At 43.9% G+C, this 23,960-nt stretch overlaps 9 protein-coding genes across 9 annotated transcripts; 2 read left to right on the forward strand and 7 right to left on the reverse strand.

Moving 5' to 3' along the window:
* Window positions 1-471: 471 nt before the first annotated feature.
* EAE97_007856 (uncharacterized protein) lies at window positions 472-2,413 on the reverse strand (the record flags this gene model as incomplete). Its single annotated transcript, XM_038878370.1, has 4 exons — window positions 472-482; window positions 536-2,032; window positions 2,087-2,228; window positions 2,315-2,413. 4 exons carry the CDS (start codon window positions 2,411-2,413, stop codon window positions 472-474), a joined length of 1,749 nt encoding a protein of 582 aa, XP_038730620.1.
* A 2,170-nt stretch (window positions 2,414-4,583) lies between these two features.
* Window positions 4,584-4,920, forward strand: EAE97_007857 (uncharacterized protein; the record flags this gene model as incomplete). Its single annotated transcript, XM_038878371.1, has 2 exons — window positions 4,584-4,744; window positions 4,827-4,920. The coding sequence occupies 2 exons, from the start codon at window positions 4,584-4,586 to the stop codon at window positions 4,918-4,920; spliced, it is 255 nt and encodes an 84-aa protein (XP_038730621.1).
* Window positions 4,921-6,452: 1,532 nt separating this feature from the next.
* On the reverse strand, window positions 6,453-8,663 carry EAE97_007858 (uncharacterized protein; the record flags this gene model as incomplete). Its single annotated transcript, XM_038878372.1, has 3 exons — window positions 6,453-7,942; window positions 7,997-8,209; window positions 8,306-8,663. The coding sequence occupies 3 exons, from the start codon at window positions 8,661-8,663 to the stop codon at window positions 6,453-6,455; spliced, it is 2,061 nt and encodes a 686-aa protein (XP_038730622.1).
* A 2,854-nt stretch (window positions 8,664-11,517) lies between these two features.
* On the reverse strand, window positions 11,518-12,548 carry EAE97_007859 (uncharacterized protein; the record flags this gene model as incomplete). Its single annotated transcript, XM_038878373.1, has 2 exons — window positions 11,518-12,223; window positions 12,328-12,548. The coding sequence occupies 2 exons, from the start codon at window positions 12,546-12,548 to the stop codon at window positions 11,518-11,520; spliced, it is 927 nt and encodes a 308-aa protein (XP_038730623.1).
* Window positions 12,549-13,579: 1,031 nt separating this feature from the next.
* Window positions 13,580-14,569, reverse strand: EAE97_007860 (uncharacterized protein; the record flags this gene model as incomplete). Its single annotated transcript, XM_038878374.1, has 3 exons — window positions 13,580-14,092; window positions 14,164-14,253; window positions 14,489-14,569. 3 exons carry the CDS (start codon window positions 14,567-14,569, stop codon window positions 13,580-13,582), a joined length of 684 nt encoding a protein of 227 aa, XP_038730624.1.
* A 1,042-nt stretch (window positions 14,570-15,611) lies between these two features.
* EAE97_007861 (uncharacterized protein) lies at window positions 15,612-16,480 on the reverse strand (the record flags this gene model as incomplete). Its single annotated transcript, XM_038878375.1, has 3 exons — window positions 15,612-15,950; window positions 16,004-16,069; window positions 16,367-16,480. The coding sequence occupies 3 exons, from the start codon at window positions 16,478-16,480 to the stop codon at window positions 15,612-15,614; spliced, it is 519 nt and encodes a 172-aa protein (XP_038730625.1).
* A 1,615-nt stretch (window positions 16,481-18,095) lies between these two features.
* EAE97_007862 (uncharacterized protein) lies at window positions 18,096-19,325 on the reverse strand (the record flags this gene model as incomplete). The annotated part of the gene is made up of 4 exons (XM_038878376.1): window positions 18,096-18,635; window positions 18,792-18,879; window positions 18,925-19,265; window positions 19,323-19,325. 4 exons carry the CDS (start codon window positions 19,323-19,325, stop codon window positions 18,096-18,098), a joined length of 972 nt encoding a protein of 323 aa, XP_038730626.1.
* A 1,937-nt stretch (window positions 19,326-21,262) lies between these two features.
* Window positions 21,263-22,461, forward strand: EAE97_007863 (uncharacterized protein; the record flags this gene model as incomplete). Its single annotated transcript, XM_038878377.1, has 2 exons — window positions 21,263-21,282; window positions 21,516-22,461. 2 exons carry the CDS (start codon window positions 21,263-21,265, stop codon window positions 22,459-22,461), a joined length of 966 nt encoding a protein of 321 aa, XP_038730627.1.
* A 609-nt stretch (window positions 22,462-23,070) lies between these two features.
* On the reverse strand, window positions 23,071-23,814 carry EAE97_007864 (uncharacterized protein; the record flags this gene model as incomplete). Its single annotated transcript, XM_038878378.1, has 1 exon — window positions 23,071-23,814. One exon carries the CDS (start codon window positions 23,812-23,814, stop codon window positions 23,071-23,073), a length of 744 nt encoding a protein of 247 aa, XP_038730628.1.
* Between the last annotated feature and the right edge of the window lie 146 nt (window positions 23,815-23,960).

The following is a 23,960-nucleotide window of genomic DNA, read 5'->3' on the forward strand; positions in this document are numbered from 1 at the left end:
TTATCATATAGATATGTACAGTACGTAGTAGGCAGAAGAATAATCTACGCTATCTCCAAGAAGCTGTTGGCAGATACCTCTGTAAATGTCATCAAACGGTGTGCATCATTATGAAGGCTACCGCCATCTTAATACTATCTTTCCTGGTTTGATCACAAGGCAGATATATTCCAAGAAAATTGACACGCAAACGAACACATCACCGGTCTTGAATAATCAAGTCAACCACATTGTGTGGCCATAGAAATGGATTTGAACTTTTTCATATTTTATTTTAGTTTCATTAATATACATGGTCATAATCTCTTAAACACATCATATCGCTCTGTGATGCCATGCAAGACGAGGAACGAAAAAGGGTGAGTGGGGTGTTATACAATGTTTTGTCCGGTACCAAATTGTCTAGTAATCAAATCGCACAGACAGATGAGGCTCAGACGGGTATTTTATTTTATTTTGACCAATAACTTTTTACATCATTCCTGTCATATTGTTAGCGTAAAGTTCATCACAGCTGGTGAGATAATGTACTAACCTCCCATACCACCCATACCGCCCATGCCACCCATACCACCAGCTGGTGGCCCCTTCTCTTCTGGTGCCTCGACAATAGCAACTTCAGTAGTACCTAATAATGAGGCAACACCGCTAGCATCAACCAAACCAGTGCGGACAACCTTGAATGGATCGACAATACCAGCAGCAATCATGTCAACGTACTCTCCAGTTGCGCTGTTGAATCCCTTGTTGAAGTCGGATCCAAATTCATCCATGAGCTTACCAACGACAACTGATCCTTCAGTACCAGCGTTCTCAACGATTGTGCGCGCTGGCTTGGTGATAGCACTCTTAATAATGTTAATACCAAGTTGTTGGTCAAAGTTGGCAGGCTTAAGACCTCCAAGAGCTTGACCAGCAGCCTTGAGGAGAGCAGTTCCACCACCTGGAAGGATACCTTCCTCAACAGCAGCACGAGTAGCGTTGAGAGCATCAACGAATCGGTCCTTCTTCTCACCAACCTCGACCTCGGATGCGCCACCGACCTTGATGACAGCTACACCACCGGAAAGCTTAGCAAGACGCTCTTGGAGCTTCTCCTTCTCGTAATCGGAGGTAGTAGGGTCATTCATGACACCTCGGATTTGCTCGCATCGCTGAGCAATGGCATCCTTGCTACCCTCACCGTTCAAGATGATAGTATCCTCCTTGGTGATGGTGATGGATCCAGTAGTACCGAGCATGTCTGCGGTGGCCTTCTCGAGCTTGAGATCAAGCTCGTCAGTGAAGACGGTAGCATTGGTCAGGATACCGAGATCGCCGAGGATGGACTTTCTGTTGTCACCGAAACCAGGGGCCTTGACAGCGGCAACTTGGAGTTGACCACGGAGCTTGTTGAGAATGCATACAGCGAGAGCTTCTCCATCGATATCTTCAGCAATGATGACCAAAGGACGGCGAAGTTGAGTAGATGCCTCAAGTGCTGGGATGATGTCTTGGACGTTTGAGATCTTCTTCTCGGAGAGGAGGATCAGTGGCTTCTCGAATTCAACTTTTTGCGACTTGGTATCAGTGATGAAGTATGGGGAGACATAACCGCGGTCAAATCTCATTCCCTCGGTAATATCGAGTTCATCCTCCATGGTCTTGCCCTCCTTGACTGTGATGACACCTTCCTTTCCAACCTTCTCCATAGCGTTGGCAATCAATTTTCCGATGTGGGTATCACCGTTTGCACTGATAGTCGCAACTTGTGCGATTTCCTCGCTGGTTGTGATATCACGCTTGTTCTTTTGCAAAAACTCAACGACGGCCTCCACGGCGGCCTGGGTACCTCTGCGCAAGTCCATTGGGTTGCATCCTGCGGCGACGTTCTTTACGGTCTCGGAGAAGATAGATTTAGCAAGGACAGTAGCGGTTGTGGTTCCATCACCAGCGGTCTCGTTGGTTTTCGAGGCAACATCTTGGATGAGTCTAGCACCGAGATTCTCGAATTTGTCCTTGAGGGAAATAGCTCTGGCAACAGTTACACCATCTATTTACCAACAATTAGAATTTTGCAACTAGGCAGCCGGGGGGTTTCACAAACCTTTAGTGATCTTTGGGGAGCCGTATGCTGACTCAATAAGAACATTTCGGCCTTTTGGACCTAGGGTTGTGGCAACAGCTTTTGCCAAAGTCTCAACACCAGCAAGAAGAGCTGCTCTACCCTCAACACCGAATTTGAGCTCCTAAATTAAAAAAGTGATTAGTTTAAAATCACCAGATTTCTATGTCAAATCTCAGAGCGACATGAACTGAAGTTAACCCAACATACCTTGTGAGCAAATCTCAATTGTTGTAAAGGACGAAGCTTTGAAGCTGTCGATCCGTTGAGGATCGAAGCTCTTGCTCTAGAACTCAAAGCGCGTTGCATCTTGAATCAATTGAATGAAAGACGCTTATGAAATATAACAAATTAAAAACTGGATATTTAAAGCTCTCAAAATTTAAAGAGAAGAGGCCTTTTTGTTGTTCAAAGTAAATAGAAAGAATGGAGACTTTGAGATCTTGGAGATAATTTTTCTGGGCCCCATGTTCGGCAGAACCTTTCTCCATCGAATCTGCGAGAAACATTTGAGCTGAGTGAACGGAAGTTCCCGAATGGAGGGGCCGAGCTGCCGGACCACCAGAACATGTTTTACTTGATGACTAATTAATCTGACTGATATTCAAACCTCACTTCAAACTTCACTCATGCTTCACTTTACTTCACTTTGCCGTCGACGCAATGGCAACTTTAACCTTCATTCATTGGACTATTCCTGATGTAAATGATAATTTATATGTTTGTATATTTTATCACCCAGGTTATGATTAGGATCTACATCGAAGAAGGATGAGTACCAACGAGTAGGCATGTATAGATATAGTACAGAAGCGCTATGATATAGTAGGTATGTAGTGCTTGTTACCTCTCAGATTTTATGCAAAGAAGGAGAAATGAAATCTATGAGTATGCATAGGTATGTAACATGTGTACCCTTAGTATTCATGATGCTTTGATTTGTGACGATACTGATGTCAAAATCTCTGAGTTTCTTGGACGCACATGAATCTCCGTAAGCCCCTCTTCGGCCATATACTCTCTTGTGTCTTCGAAAGATTCGGACTGTCGCGATTTTGATGACTATATATCGAACCTGAGTCTTTTGTTTGCATTTTGACTTTGAACTCAGGAGGAAGCATCGAAAAGAACTAGCGATTCGGTGTACGAAAATAGTAGCGAGTGTTACCTGTCCCGACGTACCGCTCTGGTGTGAGAGCAATCACTTGAATCATGATGTACCTAAATGAACCTCATATCAAAATATTATGAGTAACGCAATTCTTGAGAAAGTCATTAACGTCGATCAAAGCTTTTGCTGCTCGTTCTCATGTGTGTTGCTAGTTTGCTTCGTCAGTGTGTAGAAAGAAACGTTCACACTTCCTGGTAGTCATCATAGCACAATGAATGTGCTTAATAGAAGTCTGTAGCCCGCATGTAGTCCTATCACTCTTAATTTGATATCAGAAGTTATGGGCAAGGGAAAAAAGTAATGGTATTGTTTGCTTGCGACCTGTACAGGGACTCGGAGCTGATACTTTCCAATCTCTATTCTGTAACGTGGGTGAAATAATTTTAGAACGGTGAAGGTAAAAGGCTCTCTTCATTAGACAAAAGAAGATGGACTCACAGCGTGTTTGTAAATCAATTCGCTAGGTTATCGTCCCAAGCGAGGGGGTAGAAATGGGCCAATCCCGCAGTGGCTTCCTTGATTCACATCAGCCCTCCAATCAGCCTAGTCAAGGATTGATTCTATCGTATGTTATCGATATTATTCACTTGCATGAAGCAGTACTTCTCACTTTTTCTAGAAAAGTATATCATGTCAAGTGACCGCATAAGTTTCAAAAACCCACACGGAAGCTTGCTTCTCAATCATTCACATGGAACTTTGCTAGCATTCTATCTCAAAAATTAGGGCTACCTACTATCTAACACGCATCGATGAACAGTCATGACATATAGTACCGCCTGAGGCCTATAAAATATCGATATATAGAATAGGAAGTGAGGTTGACATGACACAGAAGTGCTAGATTCCCATAAAAGATGATGAGCAGGAGGAATCCTCAGATATTCGTCGTCTGACATGTGGCGTGTCTTTGTAGGCTGAATTTATAGGTGAATACAATTCATAATCAGCTTTGATAATAATGACCTGCCTCAGTCTCTAGCTAAATAATACAAAGACTTCAAAAAGCCATAGTCCTATTGTTCACCACAAGATAAGTCTTCTATCTTCTATACATGAAATTCAGCTAATTACTTTGCATTCTCATTAGACCTGCTATGATCCTTAGTAAATACAAAACAGGGCAGCCATAAAAAAGAGAAAGAACAATTTGTCATTCGAAGTACCCACTGTCCAACATTGACCCCTGTGGACACTCACAGTCCAAGTAATTCGAGAAGGTGAAGGAGAAGTCAGGACAGCACGGACCTCGCCTATTCATTCAACAACCTTATCTAGGCATGTGATTCACCTCCATAATTCTACCTAATGGCTTGCCAGCTTTTCTATTTTTTGTGGATTGCTGCCTGCAACTCGAGCAACCCTTTTGACTCTTCACCAGGACCAAAATTGAAGGAACAACCTTTCAAGCAAATTTTTTGTCCTGGAATTGACAAACTAGCAAACACACTATGCACTCCTTCTAAATGGTAAGTAAACTCTTAACACTACATCTTTACCGACATTTCATGCTGAAGCATACTAATTCATCACAGAGAAACAGTCTTTCAGCCTCGAAATTGCCGCAGACCTCGGGTTTTCTTCAAATTCCTTCGACTTCGAACTACCTCACACAGCGACGACTACTACCACCTTGGTTGGGTAGAGGGAGAACAATCAGCTATACCTTCTTGATTGAGAATGCGACCGCGTTTGGAAAACTTATGGCATGGCCAGAAATTTTCCAAGCCCACTCACTGTTTAACTCAAGTGGAGACTGCTCACTCAAACAGTCTGGGCACCAGTCTCGTGCAAGTGCTGGAATTCATTTTCCCATTACCGACCATCAAGAGTCAATTATGGCCACCTGCAAGAACCCTAAGACGGAACGTTGCACGAGAGCTGAGTCACGGCTCTGGACCACGAATCCATGCCATCGCTTGGCAGTCCTTCTTGACAGCTCATGGGTGAATCGGAGAAAGACTCACGAGTATGCATAAGCTCACCACCTAGCTGCTGAGCAAACGCTTCCTCATCTTCTTCGAGAAAATGAAAATGGCGTGTCGCAGTATGCCACTGGCGGTTTATCAAAGCAACTTGGCTTGGCTACTTACAAGAACATCAAAGAGGAAGGTCGCATAAGCTCCCGAATCGCAGCTTGGTGAAGCGAAGCTCCACAATCACTTGACAGTTTTGCCTCGATGCTCATTCATATAGATTGAACAAAGGGTTATACTTCTGCATAAGCTCACCATGTAGTTATTTTGCAAACCATCCTTCCTCGGCAGTCAAGTTCAAGATAGAAACCTGCAGCAGCATCTAGCGAAATACCATCGCCAACCTTCTGAGGTGACTTCACTGAGCAAAATTGATGTATTGACATTGCAGAACAGTGCTTTTCATACCCTTGGCACCGTTCTACAGAGCGCACTTGATCTGTTCCAAGTGGAAGGCATACTGAGTTGCAGGGTCTAACATCACATACAAAGTTGCATCACACCATGAGAGGCACACTACTGCCTGATTTGATTCAATAATGTCAGCACAAGAACTCACATGCATTTTCACAAGGCAACAGGAATGTCATAGAAGATTGTTATTTAAAGCATCTATGATACAAGGTCTTGTGTCCCCCGCCCTTTCTACTGTTGAACGAATGACGATGAAAATTCCCATTTTATGCGACCAGCAAACAACTTACGAAAACTCCTGTTCACCAAGAGAGGTTTCGGAAACAAGAGAAAAATCGCAGTCGAATGAGGCAGCGAAAAGGAAAGATCGCTTGTGCGGATACATCAGTTTCGACAAGCAAAGCAAATTAACGACCAAATGTTTTTGTCTATGAAACCGTTTACGCCCTCCGCCAAGCCCAAAGACTTCCTAAATATGATAACCAGGGTTTACATACAACGATGATGAAATATTACGAAAGATTGATAGCCAGGGTTTCATGACAACTCGCGAGCATCCAAACGCCAACAGACAGCGAATAGAAGCCAAATTTGCGGTGAAAGAAGTATGATCCAACTGGTCCAAAATCAATCGTTAATACAAAGAATGAAAATGAAAAGAGAAATAATTGCAAGATCGAAATTGCTTTGAAAATTACTGGATCCATTTGGCGGATAAGATTTGGCGTGGAAGTATCGTCAATATCTATTGTGCCAAGATTGTTCATCTTCAAAGGCAAAAAGGGACTCAAAGATTGGTGCCATTGGGGTTGAAAGCTTGAGGTTGGCTGGAATTGTAAGCTTGAACAAAACCATCATCGAAAGATTTGAAACCCTGATTAGAAAGTTCGCTGGGATCGATGAAGGTGTATGTTGATCCGCCATAAGTGGGACCGACAGAGTCAGTAAAGTTACCGAATCCGCTGGTGTCCGAGCGGAGTCCGATGCTAGATTGCAAGGAACTCATGCTGTCATGACCACCATTTAGATCTTGCATCGCCTCACCCAGGCCTTCGAAGCTCAAGCCATGGTTCATGACAGGTGTTGAGCCGCAATGTGGAAAGCCGAAGAGTTGCTGGTTGGAGGATTGGTAGTTACTATGTGTATTTTGATACGGTCTCGTCTCGGCATTCATAAAGTTATGATTGCTAAGAGTTTGGTCGTAGACTGGATTATAGGCTTGAGCAGTCAATGCGCCTTGTGGGCTGTAAGTACCGGATCCAGGGTTCATGCCTCCATTGTAGCCGTAAGGAGTGTAAAAAAGCTGATTTTGAAGCCCAGCGATACCATTGTTGACATGCAAGCCTCCATGACCAAAAACATCATCAAAATCGCGAGCGTGAGCATCGACAATCGTCTCTGCTTCATCATCACCACCGCTATATCTGCTCTTGTACTCGGTCTCATTGACTGCAACTTTCTCCTCACCAAAGTTCATGGAAGTGCCTGCAGCGAATTTCTTTAGCTTATCAGATGAGATCTTGAGCTTGAGTGGCAAACTGGCTAAAGGTGTCTTTGCATGATTTCCGGCAAGCTTCTTGCAGGGTGTCTCTGCAATGAAGTCATCATCCTCAGAATATTCAAATGATTCACCCTCGAAATCGCTGGTCTCATCCAAATAATATCTACGCTCGGTCTTGACCTTGACCTTACGCTTGCGATGGCCCTTGATCTTAAGGCGGTTTCCGGGGTCGTAATCCTCGTCCGATGGCATTTCGGCCGGGTCGATTGATTCGGATCGCTCCTTCTTGACCATGAAAGACTTCTCTTTTTGTCCAGTCTTTGCCTCTGATGCTCGCTTTTGAGGACGTTGTCGACTAGAGAGAGTCTTGGTAGGTGTTTCTTCGACGATGGATGCCTTGTTGTTTTGCCATCGAGCCCTATCGCGACGATAAGTTCCTGAGCCTCTGGTGACACCAGGAATACTCAAACTCTCCTTCGGGTGCTCGATTTCTTCATCCCAAGTAACTTCACGAGTTGCTTTTGGGTCGTCAGACTTCATATCGCGAATCATTCCACGAACTTTTGGATTGACAGGGTTCTTCTTTGCAAAAGGAGGAGGAACAAGGTGACCTTCGGGGATAAGAGTTTCACGCATCTTATTGATATACTGCATGACAGCTGCAGCAGAACTTCCAGGGTCCATTCTGTGAGCGATATCGTCCCACGGAATGTTCAATCCTTTACGGCGACATTCATAATTGATGCATTGAATCAATTTCTCCGCCATTCTTGGTCCTATAGTTTGATTAGTCCTTGTTCTCGATGTTGATATGAAGAATAGAAACTTACTGTGCCAAGGTACAAGCTTGCGTCCTTCAACACGACCATATGGATGTGTTGGCTTTCCAGCAGACCCAATTACCTTACCAGCTTTGGCCCAAGTGTTTTTGGGGGACTCGACTCCATCGTTCTCGTCTTCCCATTTATCGTCATCTTCCTCGGAATATTCGCCGCCTATTACGCTTTTCAAGATCTCGCGGCTTTCCTTGATCTCCATCTTCTCTGTAAAAGGTTAGCTCAAGCACGACTTCAATGGTGTACATCCTAGCGAAAGATGTGTGTCGATGACAAAAACATCGTATTCTTCGAGCGACTTACTTGAAGATGGATTGATCTTAGTGATCTTGTTAGATGAGCGCTTATTACTCGCAGCTTTTCTTGGAGATAGAGGCCCGACGGTCTTTCTTCCATTACCACGAACAGCTTTAGCTGATGAATTGGATGGCGTGACGGGATCATAGCTGTCATCTATCTCGTCATCTATCTCGTCACCGATCTCGATCGAGGCGAATAGATCTTTGGTGTTTATTTTAGCTTGCGAATTGGAGAGAATGCTAGACTTGACAGGTGTAGCAACAGAGCCACGACGGGGAGATTGTTGCTTCTTGATGTTGTTGAGGTTTTGGTCACGACCAAGTCCCTCGGTCACATCGCCATCTCCATCAGTTGAAGGCATGTTTGTTAAGAACTGACTGTTCATGCGTTGTGTGGCTGTCTTTTCGTTGTTGGAAGAAGAAAAGAGGAAATATCTAGAGCGAAGAAATACTTGTTAGCCTTTGTTGCTTCGTTGAGCACCTTGTCAGACCTCTAGCAGATATGAGGTAGCGACTCCGAAAGCGGACTTTGGAAGCGGGGAATCTCAGATTGAGAGAAGAAATGTAGTGAATTTGGAGTGGAAAAGGGTAAGCACGAAGATTGGGAATAGCATGAGATCGTGGAAAGATAAGAATTGGACAAATCTACCAAAGGGAAAGTGGTAAATGAGTCTGAATCCAGATGAAATCTAATCTGTCTTAGAATTATGGGTGTGTTTCCCACCGTTCTGGGGATTTCAGTTCTGGCATTGGTCAAACATGACGCCAAGTAAGAAGGTCCTTCGGGAACAGATGCCTGATGGTAGTTCATGCAAACACAGTACATGAATGCATACTAGTGTGCAGAAAGAATGAAGTGGTCTCCATCCTATTGATCTCGTCGGGCTTCAGATCGCCGCAAACCCGCCCTAAGACAAGTATTGCTTCGGCGACGCCATCATCACCAAGAGGAAGAGTCCTCTGTGAATCGGCAGAGCCCTGATCAGATACACCTCGATTGACTGAGGATATACTGATTTGAATTCTGTGTTGGGAGAGTGTGACTGCTAGATCGGGAAGGTGGGTTAAGGTAGTGATGGGGAAGTCGCAGCAATACTGCCATCAAGACGAGGAAAAGAAATTTAAATCTTTGAAAACGTACCAGTTAGGAGCCCTAAGATAATTCAAAATAGAAGAGCAGAGACAGAGGGACTCTATTTGCTCAAGTGATGAGGTGGAAAAAGAATTGATCGTGGATTGTAGAAAGGTTGAGTTTGGGTTTTGGAGAGAGAAAGATAAAGAGAGAGGGAGAAGCGCCGCAAGCGAAGACCAATTTTAAAGTATCAACAACTTCAAATTTGTGCCGGTATCCAATCGGGCCGGATAATCTTACATTACCGACCAACTCAAGGGAATATTCCGGGTGACATCAAAGAATTGGAGAATTTAGATGTTCTGGTATCGTAGTAGAAACTGTTGTTGAGGCGTTTATGGCTCTCTCCTAGAGTATGCATAAGTGTTCGGCTTGAAGATTATACTTCAAAAGGCCGTCATAGACTTCGTCATTTATTCTGCTTCCAGTTACCATGGGTTTCCCAGGGCAATTGCCTTTTCACAACACTCAATTCACGTCTCGCTGATCTGAGGTGGCTACTTCAAACGCCTACAGAGCTCAAGATCAGAAAGAAGTATACAAAAGTCTTTGTTTGTGCTAGCTACCAGCTAACTAGTGATACAATTGGCAGAACTTGAATCTATTCTTTGGAACGGAGAAGCGTCAATATAACCAACAGGGCTAGCTCATAAGCCATAAGGAACAACAACTCAGCAGAAGAGTCTTCCGCGAGGGTCCAGCAAGATCTGCGGCAAGATCTGCGGCGATCATTGCGGAGCAACTCAGAATACAACCTTCAACCATATTGCATTAGAACATTGCTCGACTCTGACTTCTGCATTGCTTCTTGCAATATGCCTACCTCCGTTAATCTAATTATACTGAAGACAGCAGCTGCTGAAAAGATCGTTGCCTGTAACGTTTTCTAACTCCCTTCAATCACGAAGCCATTCTGCCAAGAGGCTTAGAAGACGGCATAGGAACTCTAATTATACAGTATGACACTTCCACCAGTACCACTCTGCTCGCACAAGTAGTTGCGGCGTTGCGGAAATGTCACTATACATTCATCGCATCAAGATCCTGCATCTAGCTTCCTTAATTTTATAAATTAAAATAACAACAGACGGCTCGGCTGCTACCCAGGCAATTGCCAAGCCTGCAACAGCCGCTGCTGAAATGCTGTGTCTGAAAACTAGTATCTATAAAGCAACAAGCAAAACTACCATGCCAGCTGGTGCCCCTGACAGTGTGAAACCTACCATGTAATAATAGGAGGTACTAGAAACACTTGAACTATTAGCTCGCCTCTCTTTAGTGAGGTTCTAGATACCCGAGCTGCAGCGATTTAGCAACCAGTATGCAGCACGGCAGCGTACTAGTAAACATCGCCCCCGTGCTGCATGCATCTTCTTAATCTCTATAACCCCAATTCTGCTAGCCACATTTATAATTGACGCTGTGTGCTAATTGGTAGAAGCTAAGAGTTAAGGAGTAGACATCGAGATCATTTAAGCTCGCTGGATTAGACTAGACGAAACGAAACGACACATACATAGTTACACAGTCCACCGCAGGCTTGGAACTCACACGTTGAAGAGGGTATGTGATAAGTAAGAAGAGTTAACATCACACTCTCCATATAGTAATTGTACTTGTGCTTACCAGCTTACATATGACGAGGAGAAGAACAAGCCATAATGCTTACCATCATCTATGAGCTCACCCTGAGATTCTAGAGGGTAGTCTGTTCACAGTAAAGGTGCAGATGGAGTAAAACACAATTTAGATACTCGAAAACTGATTGAATATCTAGAGAACTGCATGAATGATAGCTTGAAAATCTCTATTTCCTATCTATTTCATGTTTCAAGAGCAAAAATACTGATCCCGCCGATTTACCACCAGCTGAAGAAATTGCAGGTCTTCCCCCAAATTTCTCAATTCGTAAGAATTGAGCACAGGTTTCCCTCAAAGAATTTTATAGCTGCAGACGACATAAGTAACGAGACACCCCCAACGAACATTCATCAACCTCCAACGACCAAACGAAACCCAGAATCTTCTATTCAACCAACGAAGGACTCCGAACCACCCTCGCTTTCATAACCTTGTACCATAGACTAATACTGCTGAGCACTCATACCCATTCCATTCGATCCTGCAGCACGACTTCTAGATGCCGTCATGTTCTGTCCACCGTGACTACCCGTACCACTTCCGCTTCCCATCATACCGTGACCGCCCATCATCCCACCATAACCACCTGCATTGAAACCATATCCATTCTGGGGCTGACCATATGCATTCAAAGCACCAGAAGCCGAAGCAGTAGTACCCACTCCACCCGAAACCACACCACCCGCATACTCCTCCCCATCACCAAACTCAAAATCACCCCCCTCCCCACTAACACTCCCCGCCGCACTACTCCCCCCACTATAATAACCCACCAACTCCCTATTCACATCACACAATCCAGCTCCCAAACCCATCTGCATCTGCATCCCCTCTCTCAACTGCGCGCTTGGAGAATCTTCCCGATACATCTCCTCCTTAACCGCACTTCTCGCACCCATCTCGCTCTTCACTTCTCTCTTGACCTTATTTCCGCTCGGGCCCTGGCCGGATGAAAAATCCTCCTCATCATCCGCATTCTCATCTTCGTGGGAAAACTTGCGTTTCTTGCCGGTGGACTTGCCGCGCGGTGCGGAGGTGGGAGCCGAGGCGCGAGAGTTGGGGGTGGAGGAGGGACCTGGCGCGGGCTTGATGGATGCAGCGTTGGGTGCGATGCCGTGGGAGCGCATCATGCGTTCGTAACGTTTTGCGCTGGGAGATGAGAGGTTAGATGGAGGTGCGGTTTGGAGTGGAAAAGGATGGGGAGGTGGGTTGGGGAGATTGGTGGGTGGAGAAAGGGGAAGGGGAAAACTTACGCTGCGCCTTTGGTAACGATCTTGCATTCTTTAGCTACTTGACCGAAGTCTACCTGTGAGATTTGAGCAGCCGTCTTCGAAAACAGCTTGAATAGGATCGTGGTAGGAAAGTATATGGATAGCAAGACGCTGCAGTGGAGGAGAAATACCTTTCCATTGTTGCTATATCGAATACAGCTAATAAGGAACTTGAATTGTTCTTCGTTGGAAGCTGGAGCCATGATGGGCAAGCTGTTGTTGTATGATGTATATCTTAGATGTGTGGATGTATTGTTGAGGTCTCTCAACTCGATGGATTGACTATTGAAGACAATGTAATACGTTAGTCTTTTTCAAAAGTGAATGGAGTGTTTGGTGTCTGATCGGAAAGGAAGACAAAATCTGGTGGCAGCGGAGGGAGAGATGGATAAGGTCTTCCGATCTTGCAAGGCTGACAGTTGGAGATGAGGGAAATGGAGAGTAAACGTCTTTCTTTTTAATGTCTAGACTGTGGTAGAGCGGTTGCTACTTACTGGCTTGTCTGTAGTAGTCAAGTTGTAGATCTAGGGCAGGCTGTCGTTGTTGAGAGTCATATGTGTAAAATAATTGGGAATGTGGCTGTGAGGGGTTGTGTTATCAAAGATTGATTTCGTTGTTCGATATTGGGTTCGTCAAAAAAGATGGATGGTGGCATCATATTTCTAACAGTGAATCTGAAAGAATTTTTTCTCTGATATGAGAGGTCTTTCACATGGAGAAAGAGTATTTGTGTGTCACGGAGCATGAGTAAACAATGGATTTCGGGTCATAGGAGCTTGCATTGAAGAGCAAACTCTGGAGGTACTATAGCTATGGCCATTGACTACGCACTAATCCTTTCTCTGGGCTTTCCATATGATATCATATCTTCCCTGTCGTATTCCTAGAGACCTCTCATCTCCCCCATAGTACGATCCTGGCGAAGGAGAAAAAACATGCCGTGCTCAAACCAGAACCAATTTGCAAACCAATAAAGAAAATCCATCTTAAACTTATCCATCCTTTAGACCGAGAGTAGCGAGTGGAATAGGGAAGGGAAAAGAGTTGTATTTACTCGGAATCCTCTGTCGAAGTAACTGGGATTAGCAGATGTAGATGCAAGCATGAAGTAAGGAAATGCAATGAATTGATCCGATGAAGATGACCCCGAGTTAAGGCCATGCAAAAGTCCACAAGAAAGGCGAGTCTAGAAGAAAATTTGAAGCTTAGAGCTCAGCCCAGTCTATAGCCCTCATCAAGAATTCTGGAGGAAAGTATAGTCATTGAGTGCTTTCCAGTGTCGATAAGCATCAACACTGATACCAGACTGGGCAGCTAGGAGTTGTTCATCGAGATCAACTTGCTCGTCAACAGGACTCTCTTCAATGGAAGTAGAGAGTGTCTCTTCGGCTTCGACGACAGACATTCTAGCAACCTCATCTGAAATCTGAAGACTTTCAGGAGATCCAGTGGAGGGGCCAACCACAGCGTTCTTTCCAGGAATTTCGGCTTTGAGGGAAGGAATATGTTCTGGTGACTTGCCATCTTCGTCGTCCAATACTGGTTCTGCTAACTCATCACCGCTATCAACTTCTTCCTCCTTGACTTCCTTTTTGACTGCGCCCTTCTTTCCTCTGGGCTTAGGGGCGGCCTTGATGGGACCGTTCTTTGGGCCAACCTTCTTCTTTGGAGAAGTTTTCTTGGTGGGAGAGGGGGTCTTGGGAGGGGTAGCACCATCCTCATCAGCTGGAGATGGTCCGGCTTGATCCTAGTGAGTATCGAGTTAGTAGAGTGTAAATATGGGTGACCGGAAGGTGGGCTATTGAGAAAGTATCATACCTTTAACTTCTCAAACAGCTTCTTGAAGCCTTGGCGGGCGTTTCTGGCAAACTTGACATTGACTCGAGAGGCGACACGGTCAAAGTTGATCTATTAATGGATATTGTAAGTATGCAGTTAATGTTGCATGAAGCGCACTGGTGAGTATACGTAATTGGAGTAGACGATATCAGATGAGTGTCACTCTATGCCATTACTTGGCATCAGAAGTCATGAAATTTACCTGATATGAACAGAAACACAAACGGGCGCAACACCAGAACGACACAAGGCCCAGACCCAAAAATGGTACACCAAAAGGAAAAGGAGAACAATCGGAGCTTACATTGCTAGGAATCTCCCCCATCTCAGACATCACAGCTACGAGCATCTCCGTCTCCTTCGCGGACAAAGTCAAAGTTGTCATGTTTGCGAGGGCTGATTCTGTCTTCGAGTCAGTTTGAGGTTACTTGAGATTGATCATTATCACTATCCGCCACCCATAGGATGAGATCTTGAGATGCCAGACGAAGAGAAACTTACTTTGTAAAAGGGGAAATGATTTGTTTTCGAAGTAATGCGTCTTTGAGACGATATCTATGGATGCGCAAGCTAATTTGCGAAATGGTGGGTGTTGTTGTTGTGAGATCGTGAGGTTGCGTTTGGATGTGGTTTTGGCGGGCAGAGAAGAAGCGAAGCGGTTGAGAAGCAGCATAGCAAAGCAAAAATGAACCAAGATAATATAGTAATAATTCAACTAGCAGGCAGAAATAGAAGTAAAAGTGAATTTTCCAGCCATTTCTCCCTTCTATCTGAAGCATGTCCAGTAAAATCTTCCCGCTCCCCGAATCTTCCAGCCAGGTTTGAGCATGAGTTCTAGCTGCTTGATGGGAGGTTCTGTCAATTTTTTCGAGTCGAATTATGCATGGAATATGGATTTGCAGCTTTTGGATATCAGAAAATGAGCATTGCGAAGAATGTGACACAAATCCTGCGTGGTTTCCGTTTGGCTGACATTGTTTGCACAGACCTCACGTTGCTTTTTTTCTATCGTAGCATTGGGTTTTCACCTGGTCAAGTATTGAATGGCAAAGACAAAAGTAATTCAAGGTCAAGTAGAAATTAAAAGAATTCATAATTTTATAGACATCCTAGATAGTGTTTTCAGAGCAACTTGAAGTTGCAATAACCAACACCCATCTACGAATCGTCCCTTTTCCCAAAGACGAGGAATAGATAATTACTAATATCCATGGCTGATAACAACCTTCCTCCCCATAATTCCTCGTATTTATCATTAACCCGAATCGCCATGGACATAAAAGAAGAAGAGAATTGTCAGAACTTTATAAATCCAACGCTGAACAGAACCACCTTCCGGCACCTATAACGAGCTTGAGTAACATATATGCAACCCCGCTCGTACCAGCTACCAACGACAGCCCATTGAATCGACGACTAGAGATAGTTTACTCATCATCATCTTCCTTGCTTTCCTCCTTGACGTCCTCTATTTCCTCGTCTTTGGCGTCGGAGAGCTCCTCATCAGACTCCTCGACTTTCTTGGCAGATTTCTTTGCTGGTGTCTTCTTGGCACGGGGCTTGGGAGTTGCCTTAGCTTTGGTAACGCGGTTCTTGGAAGGTGTGGTTGGGACAGCAGGCTCGTTGGTGCCATTAGCATCCGATGCTTTCTTTGGTGAGGCATCGCCTTTGCCGGCCTTGCCACCAGCCACCTCATCAGCAGTGCGTGAAGAGGCACCGAAGGGAAGATCGAACTTCTTCTTGATGGAAGAGACCTTGTTCGAAACCTGAAGCGGAGAATTAGCTAAGGAAGGGTTTGATAATCGAAAGTATGACTTACCGATCTTGGGTTCTTGTAATTCAAGAGTTGGGCGACTTTTTGAGTATCAACCTTTAGAAGTTTTCCCTAATCAGCTATTGGGAACAGTATTTGAATGTGCAAAAGCGTATAAGATAAAGTGTGATTTGAAAGTGAAGGGTACGTGAGATGCGGTGCGCGCGACAATCATACATGTACGCAGAGCCACCAAGTGAAGGTGAGGTGATATGGGAAAGCGCAAGAACAAAATGCTTGTAATGATTCTCAAAGAAGGTGTAATTGAAAGACAATTGAAGGTGTGATACATGATCGTGGTGATAAAATGTGGAAGTGAAGTACACAGCCGCAGGATGAGAGCGATCGCAATGCGACAATATGACTTACCTGGATAGAACCACCGGTGGTGTTGCGAAGGCAACACATCAGAAAATCAACATCGGCCTGGCTCATACCACCATTGGCTTGAGTTTGAGAACTGGCAACATCGTTATCGGACATTGTGATTATGGTTGTTGAGATTCTTTTTATGGAGGAATGGGATGCGACGAGATGATCTATATATACAAAACCAGTCAGCACGATGAAAATGTCGCAAAAAGATAAAAGTAATGATACGTACATGATGAACTTGCAAAGTAATGCAAGGGATTGATATATTAATCGTCGAAGTTACCAAAAGGTATGAGGATTTGAGTATGCAAGTTGATCAAGATTGAGGAAAATGTTGTGTAAGTGGGATGGAGAGTTTGAGTTGAAAGTGCGACGATGATGTTTTTATATGTCTCCATGGGAACGGTGCTCATTGAAACATTCCCTCACATTTCTCTCGCCTGATTGAAGGAAGTGGGAACCATCTTTCACTATTCACTCAACATCATGTTCATTCTGGGAGGTTGGTCATTCTCACATGTCTTTTTCCATTTTGTATCAACTCATGCTCATAGAATGAATGAATTCAGTAGGTTCCTTTTGCTTTGAGTATCCGTTGATGTGGTTCATGAGCGGGGTAATGTCTCTACATGAATGAATATATTGTTTTGGAAAACCTCGAATGCTCACACTGAGATACTCGAGACTACTAGCCCTATCGAGTAATTACCATACATGTTAGATCCTGAGTTAGTTAGTCAGATCAAGAGCCGGCATCAATATGCTAGAAGCTCGACGCCCTTGAAAGACTGTATCATGTTGAGTGGAGCTCAACGAGGTCCGAGTATGAGAACATGTACTAGCTAGCTATAAATAAATTCAATGACTTTGGACTTGATCTTCAAGTACTTTCGGGATGTTTGTTTGTACATGAATGTAAAGTGAATGCACGAACGTCACCATACATTTTACAAACACCACCAGCGTCCCCTCGTACAAAAATTCCAAAAGAATACGCGGTGTCTCCCAAAAGAGCTATCAGTGCAGAGGAGATAATGTAAGTATCCATGGTGTGATACATTGCATCATTCGCAAGACGACCTTCGAGGGCAAGAATAATCGGCTCTAAAGACAAGGTGCATGAAGCTTCAAACCGGATCCATGCGGCAAACGGCAGAAGAAACCATAAAACGTGTCTGTGGCTCCCCGGAACTGTGGATGAAACTATGAGAAAGGCATAGATATTAGGTATCTTTGCACGAAGTTTCTTTATTTTCACCTTAGCATATTTTTTGATTTACCTTTTCAAGGCATTAACTGCGGATAATTAATTTTTTTGGTCACTGCAAAGTGCTCCTCTGTGAAGTGCAGATTCACCATTCTAAAGGTTGACACAAATGCGCATGGAACACTGAAGCTAGATCATACATCTACTACTTTTTCTCATTCATTCTTCGTCTGCACATCTCTATCCTGATTCTACTGAACGAAAACCCGAAAAGACTGTCGGAGCGCGATTGAAAAGCCGCCATCGAACACATGAAAACAACCCTATTCAACTTGATATGCTTCCCCACTCTACTGTAACCGTGTAAATTCACGTATCTATCATTCTCATAAATGTCGTCTATTGATGTATCCCCGAGCTATGAAATGAATGTTTATCTGCAAAGGATGGTTAGCTCGCTCCATAGAGAATAGGTAATATACGTCACTTACAAGCTTTAGATACAGATAGATCTTCCTAGAAATTGTGTGACAATCCATCTAAGACCACCGGGGCTGCCTCTTTAATTTCATTGTCGGAGCCTTGATCGCTGACAGTAAGGGTGTTATTTTCTTCGTCAAATCCATGATATCTGCTCAAGTCGAATTCTTCTTTATTTTGAAACTCATTCTCGGAGTCGTAGTCGTGGCGGTGATTAGCAGTAACGACTAAAGTCGCTGCAGTATCATCGTTCCTGTTAAGAATATATCCTTGGCCGCGATTTTGTTTGAACTTCGAGGGCTTCTTGGGGTCAATATTTTGGAGATTGCCAACTCTGACCGCCTTTCGTCTGACGGGTCTGTCATAAGCCGGGTCGGTCAAGATTTTCTTCTCAGAATCGGGTACGGGAGGATACTTATATTCTTCTGGAGGAGGCATTCCAACAATCTTAGGGACGAGCGGTTGTGGATCTATCTCGAAATATTTCCGAAATTTGGTCCTAGTTTGACCAAAGCGAGAACGGGCCATGTAAGCATTGGAGCATCCAGCGCGCTCAGCAACAAGCTTCCAATTGATCTGCATAGGGAACGATGATGTTAGTAAATAAAATCACATGATCGCTTATTAAAGGGACAATGTCTGAAAGTCAAAGTCAAGGAATGTGAAAAGTTGAACAAGATTGAATACATCATAGATCCTTGAGTGTGTAGCAAAGAAAGAAAGCTAGCTTACATCTGGTGGAGTCTCGATACAATCAAGAATTATGAAAAAGAAGATGGCATCTTTCGCAGTTGGTGCGCGGGGATTAAAATTTGCAGCTCTAAGGTATGTCAGTAAGATAGAGATGGAAATGAAGTATACTGACATCTTTCTTTGATCCTCAGTCATTGGAGGAATATTGACTGTCTCCTCCTTGTCTTTTTCTTCTTCACCATCTTCCGCCTCGTCATCAGCTTCCTCGCCTTCCTCATCATCGTCATTCTCCCCTTCCCCCTCTTCACTTCCCTCATCGCTCCCATCTTCGTCTTTTTCCTCGACTTCCTCCTCTACCTCATCTTCCTCATCTTCCTCATCTTCTTCGTTTTCTTCACTTCCCTCATCGCTCCCATCTTCCTCGTCTTCCTCAGATTTCTCAGATTCCTCATCTTCCGTCTCCTCTACCTCCTCCATATCCTCAATTTTCTTGGGCTCCTTGCGTTTTCTAGACTGCACGGTTTAATCAGCATGAGCCACATCTCTATGAGAAAATTTTGTCACTACTACCATCTGGAAGTCGTGAAAGATTTGTGTGTGGACCTGTTGAGATGATTATATGGTCAAGTCTTGTATCCGATCGACCTTTTTTGGAGGAGCTATGATAAGTTGCTGATACGGTAGGAAATGTAGAAAATGCTATGCGCTTCGGTTGGACTAGTTTAAAGTTGTAAATAAGCTAGTACAGATTTCCAAATGAGCACGGGCAGATTTACCGAAAGTGAATAGGAACAACCAAAATGCGGGAAAAACGGATGAGAATCCTTTGTCTTCTGGAACCCAACACTAGATATCCCAGTAAAAATTAAACTTCCCAGCAATTGTCTTATACTTCCAGAATATGCTTATTGTTTCCAAAACCTTTCAAACAAAAATTCCCGGAAGGAACTGGAAGGAAGTCGAAATCACGGTGAAATTCACTGAGGCATTGTTTTCCACGATTCTATTGGTCGAGCGACCATACTGTTAAGTAAACAATGTTTGAACGGATTGCGAGTTTGTGATTTCTCACCAATCTGGAGAAGTCAGATTAGCCGTAGTTATTCTGCGAGAGGAAGCTTATGTATATGCCCTTCTTGTGTAAAACAATGATGACCAGAAAAGTGCCACTTCCCTGAACGTCTCCCATTATTTATGTCTTTTTGAGAAGATTAAAAATATCAATATTGGGGGGAAGAATCAATTCAAGCCAATGACGGCTAACAATTGAAGAGTATTTTTTGTCTGGTTGTAATCCAAAGTAGCAGAAGATAGCCCTACTATGATCATGTGAGCCCCTGAAGATGTTGTTACCCGAAGATAACGGTGGTGGTGTCCTGTTGAGCATCCAAACTTACCAAACATTTTCTTTTTTTGCATGTCCAGATTAGTGTAATATGAGGAATGGCCCATAATCGATGTCGAATTGTGGCGAGTTAAATTGCACCATCTTTAAGGTATTAAGCAACTAGGCCTATCAGCTAGATGGAAGCTTTTACTATTTAGAGGCAGGCTATTATCTGAAACGCATTCAAATTTCATACCAATTGCAATCATCTAGCTGAATATAAATTTGGAGCCCATTCCTTTTACTCTTTAATCTATAATATAGAAATTCCTAACACTATCACATTTCATCTTTTGTATGTCGTCAATCAGTGTTTTTAAAGGCCCAATCATTTTCGGCACATCAAAATACCACGTAGCGATCTAACCGCTCCTAAATCTATAGTCTAGCACTAATCTCACAAAAGGAATTTTTCAAAAAGGTGGAAAGGCCTTTGAAATCTAAAATGCTAGCATTTAATGCGCCGATTCGAAACTCCGAAGTTGATGTGATATATTCTCTATTGTTTATACCACGCTATGCCCTCAAATCTTACCGAGCACGAATAACATTGTTCCCAGGTGGGTGACTTGCTTTCATGGTTGCAGATGCAGAGTTCCCTTGAAATGTAGGGTTTCTCGGATAGCTACATTTGCTCGCTTCTTCCTTCTCCACAAATATTTGCTTTGTCCAGGTGTATCCACTTCCCCATGTTATCAAAACTTGGAATCTATTCCCTGGCATATTCTGAACTGATAGTAATTGATATCATTTTCTGCAAGAACCCCTTTCCTTGGCAAGGTTCGAAAGAGGAGAAAAGTATTCTCTGATGAATCTAGAATATCACTTTGGAGCCCGAGACATCAGGATGATGAGGCAACCATAATAATGAGCGTTTGCAAGTGCATTTTAGACAGATTGAGATCGGAAGCGCCGAAAAGGATAGATGGATATTTACTCGATGGCTACCACAGAAGATATGTCCAGGAAGATATACTTTGAGATATTGTAATCCCCCCATCTGCCATCTCTGCCGTCTCTGCTATCACTCGCAATCTTTCTACTTATCAAAATTCCCCTCGCTCATCTGCTTGAATATCTATCATCTTACTGCGAATCAAGTCTTCTAAATACCATAACAGTCATGAGCTGTTGTATCTACGAGTAAGTACATGTTTACATGCTTGTTGTCTTTGACCTGCCTTGTCCAGTATCTTTTCCGAGTTTTTCTGCTCTCATTATTTCAGTATTTGGGTTTCGTTATCCATTTACCAATATTCTAGCATACCTGGTTCGTTCTTTGCTTCCCTTGCCCTAACTTGTTTTCAACACTCTTTGCTATATATCACAGTCTTTTGATACTCACTCACATCCACCAAGTCTGACACAATCACCAGACATGCATCTTCGGGAATCATTACCGTAATCGTAGGTTCAGAGGGAATGCTATTCTTCTTCCATGAGAGTCTTCTCTGGCAAAAATCTCCCTGGTTTCGGTCTCACCTCGAGAACCAAATGGCCGAAGATCATAACTACAATTCCGCCGCTGAACTCTCGTCAATCGAATCATCATTCCAGGAATTTCAACAAGCCCAAAGAAAGGTAATTTACCGCTACGAAGATGACATCCATACCTTCAACCAATTCTTCGTTTGGATCTACGAACCAACATACCCACTACCTCGACGTGATCCAGACAACTATTCTAGCTCGACACATATCTCTGAATGGGCTATCCTCCACCAACTGGCTGTTGAGATGGGAGTTTCGGATTTGGCCCACGAAGCTTTATCCGAGTATGTTCTTTGCAGAGATACCTCACGAACAGGATATTGGATGCCCCTTCCCGCGGAAATCCAATTTATATATCAAAGCCAAGCAACAAAATACGATTTACGCAGCCTCATCGTGTTGAAAATGCGGAGTCTTTACTTTTCAACCGGATTCGCAGGATTGCAAAGAGAACTGTCTGATATATGCATTTGTCATTCTGATTTTCACACCGATGTTTCTGCAGAGCTACAAAGACATTCGGAACAGATAACCCCGTGTAGCTATGAGGATTGCTCTATTCATAGCCCAAATAATATTAACCTCTTCCAAAACTCAAATTCTCCCCTAGAAGTCGAGTCACCTCTGCCTTCTTCTGAATATCTAGAAGATATCTCCACTCTTGATTTAGATGACTCACCGCCTCATCTATCCGATTGCAATACGATATCCACAGAAGAGGAGGATGCGGACTCAGACCAAGGGCGAATCGAAGCAATTGCTGAATATCATGAGAGTAGGGATACGCTGATGTCTTTTGATGAGGGGAGTGGAGGGTCGATTTTGAATTAGCGAGGTGGTTGGCTTTTGTGGGTTTTGATATAGAGAGTGTTATACCTGGTTCTTTTTTGGATGATGATGATAACGATGAGAGTTGGTAGGTAGTCTGTTCAAATTTTGAGATTGATTGAGGTGGGACAGCGGGGCTCTGAGACTGGTAGCGGCGATTGTAGATACGACCAAATGGGGTTGGTTATTCATGCAAAAGAATGGAGTAGGTCGGGTACTTAACGGCACTACCTGAGTGCGAAGTATATGAATTGCAATTGTTTTTGAATATTTTGTAAAATGAGAGAAAAACGTGCTTCTAGTATTACGGAACTCGAATTATGAAGCTATATGCAATAGGATCTAAGGTGGAAACTTGTGATGGGATACAAGTTTGCTAGATTGTTTATGCGTAATAGAATGATTCTATTACATTAACACCAACTTCCAGCCATTCTGCAACTATGACTCATGAAGAAAATGTATGGACTCCCCATCAAAGTCCTATTATGAACTAAAGCAAGTACTCCCACCCTCCTGCGGCCCTAGTTCCTCAAGTCACATGAAGTACGAACACACCCGCGAGAAGTAGCCTGAAGGGCCCAGAACATCAATCCACTTCTGCCACATCCCTTAAGCAGCCCTAACTTCTCGAATCCTTTCTATCCTCTCCTCCTCCCCCTCCCCAATCCTCATCCAAACAGCCTCTTGAAACTCCCTCGACGCACTCGAGCTCCTTAACCAATTCTCCACACAAGATTTAATAGCCCCTACATGATCCTCCCCCAGCACATCCCACAATCTCCCCATCTTCGCCATCCTATCAACCAACGCCTCTCTAACCCCTGAACCCTCCCTCGTCATCCCATAAATCTCCAGCACCTCCTCCCTCGTCGGAATTCCCCGACAGAACGTTCTCTCCCCCAAACATTTCTCCATCCTCGCCGACGCCCTCTCACACGCCGCCTCCATCTCAAAATACGCAGCATATTTATACACCTTACACCACGCCAACAAACACCCCGAATGTCGCTCGATATCAGAAGTCGGACACCCAAGTTCATTTCCATACATATACCCCACCAGATGGGCGATCGCATCGACGGTGTAAAAGTGTTCCGGATCGATGTCAGTATCCTCGCCATCTTTATCCTGGACTTTGAATGTGATGCTTCGCGCGCGAGGATTCGCGCTCCATGCTTTGGCAAACAGCTTGGAGGCGTGGATGGCGATGTCTCTGGGGATTTCGAAGACGTGCGAGCGCACTGTGATATAGATACTCATAGTTCTTTCATTTTTTGGATCTCTTCCAGCTAGCTCGGAGATGCGGCGGGCTTCTGTTGTAGATTCGATTTCGGGCTGTGGATCGGGAGTCATTGTTGGTAGTGGAGTTTGTCTTCGGAGAGATTTCCTTTTCTCGTCATGTGGGATTCGGGGATCTGAAAAAATAAAACTTCTTGCAGGGATTTTGATGTAAGTTTTGGTTTGGAGAGATAAGAGTAAGACTTGCTCGCTGTGCTGAC

Source organism: Botrytis byssoidea (assembly GCF_014898295.1).
Source record: "Botrytis byssoidea strain MUCL 94 chromosome Unknown BBYS_016, whole genome shotgun sequence".
In the NCBI taxonomy this organism is placed as follows: Eukaryota; Fungi; Ascomycota; class Leotiomycetes; order Helotiales; family Sclerotiniaceae; genus Botrytis; species Botrytis byssoidea.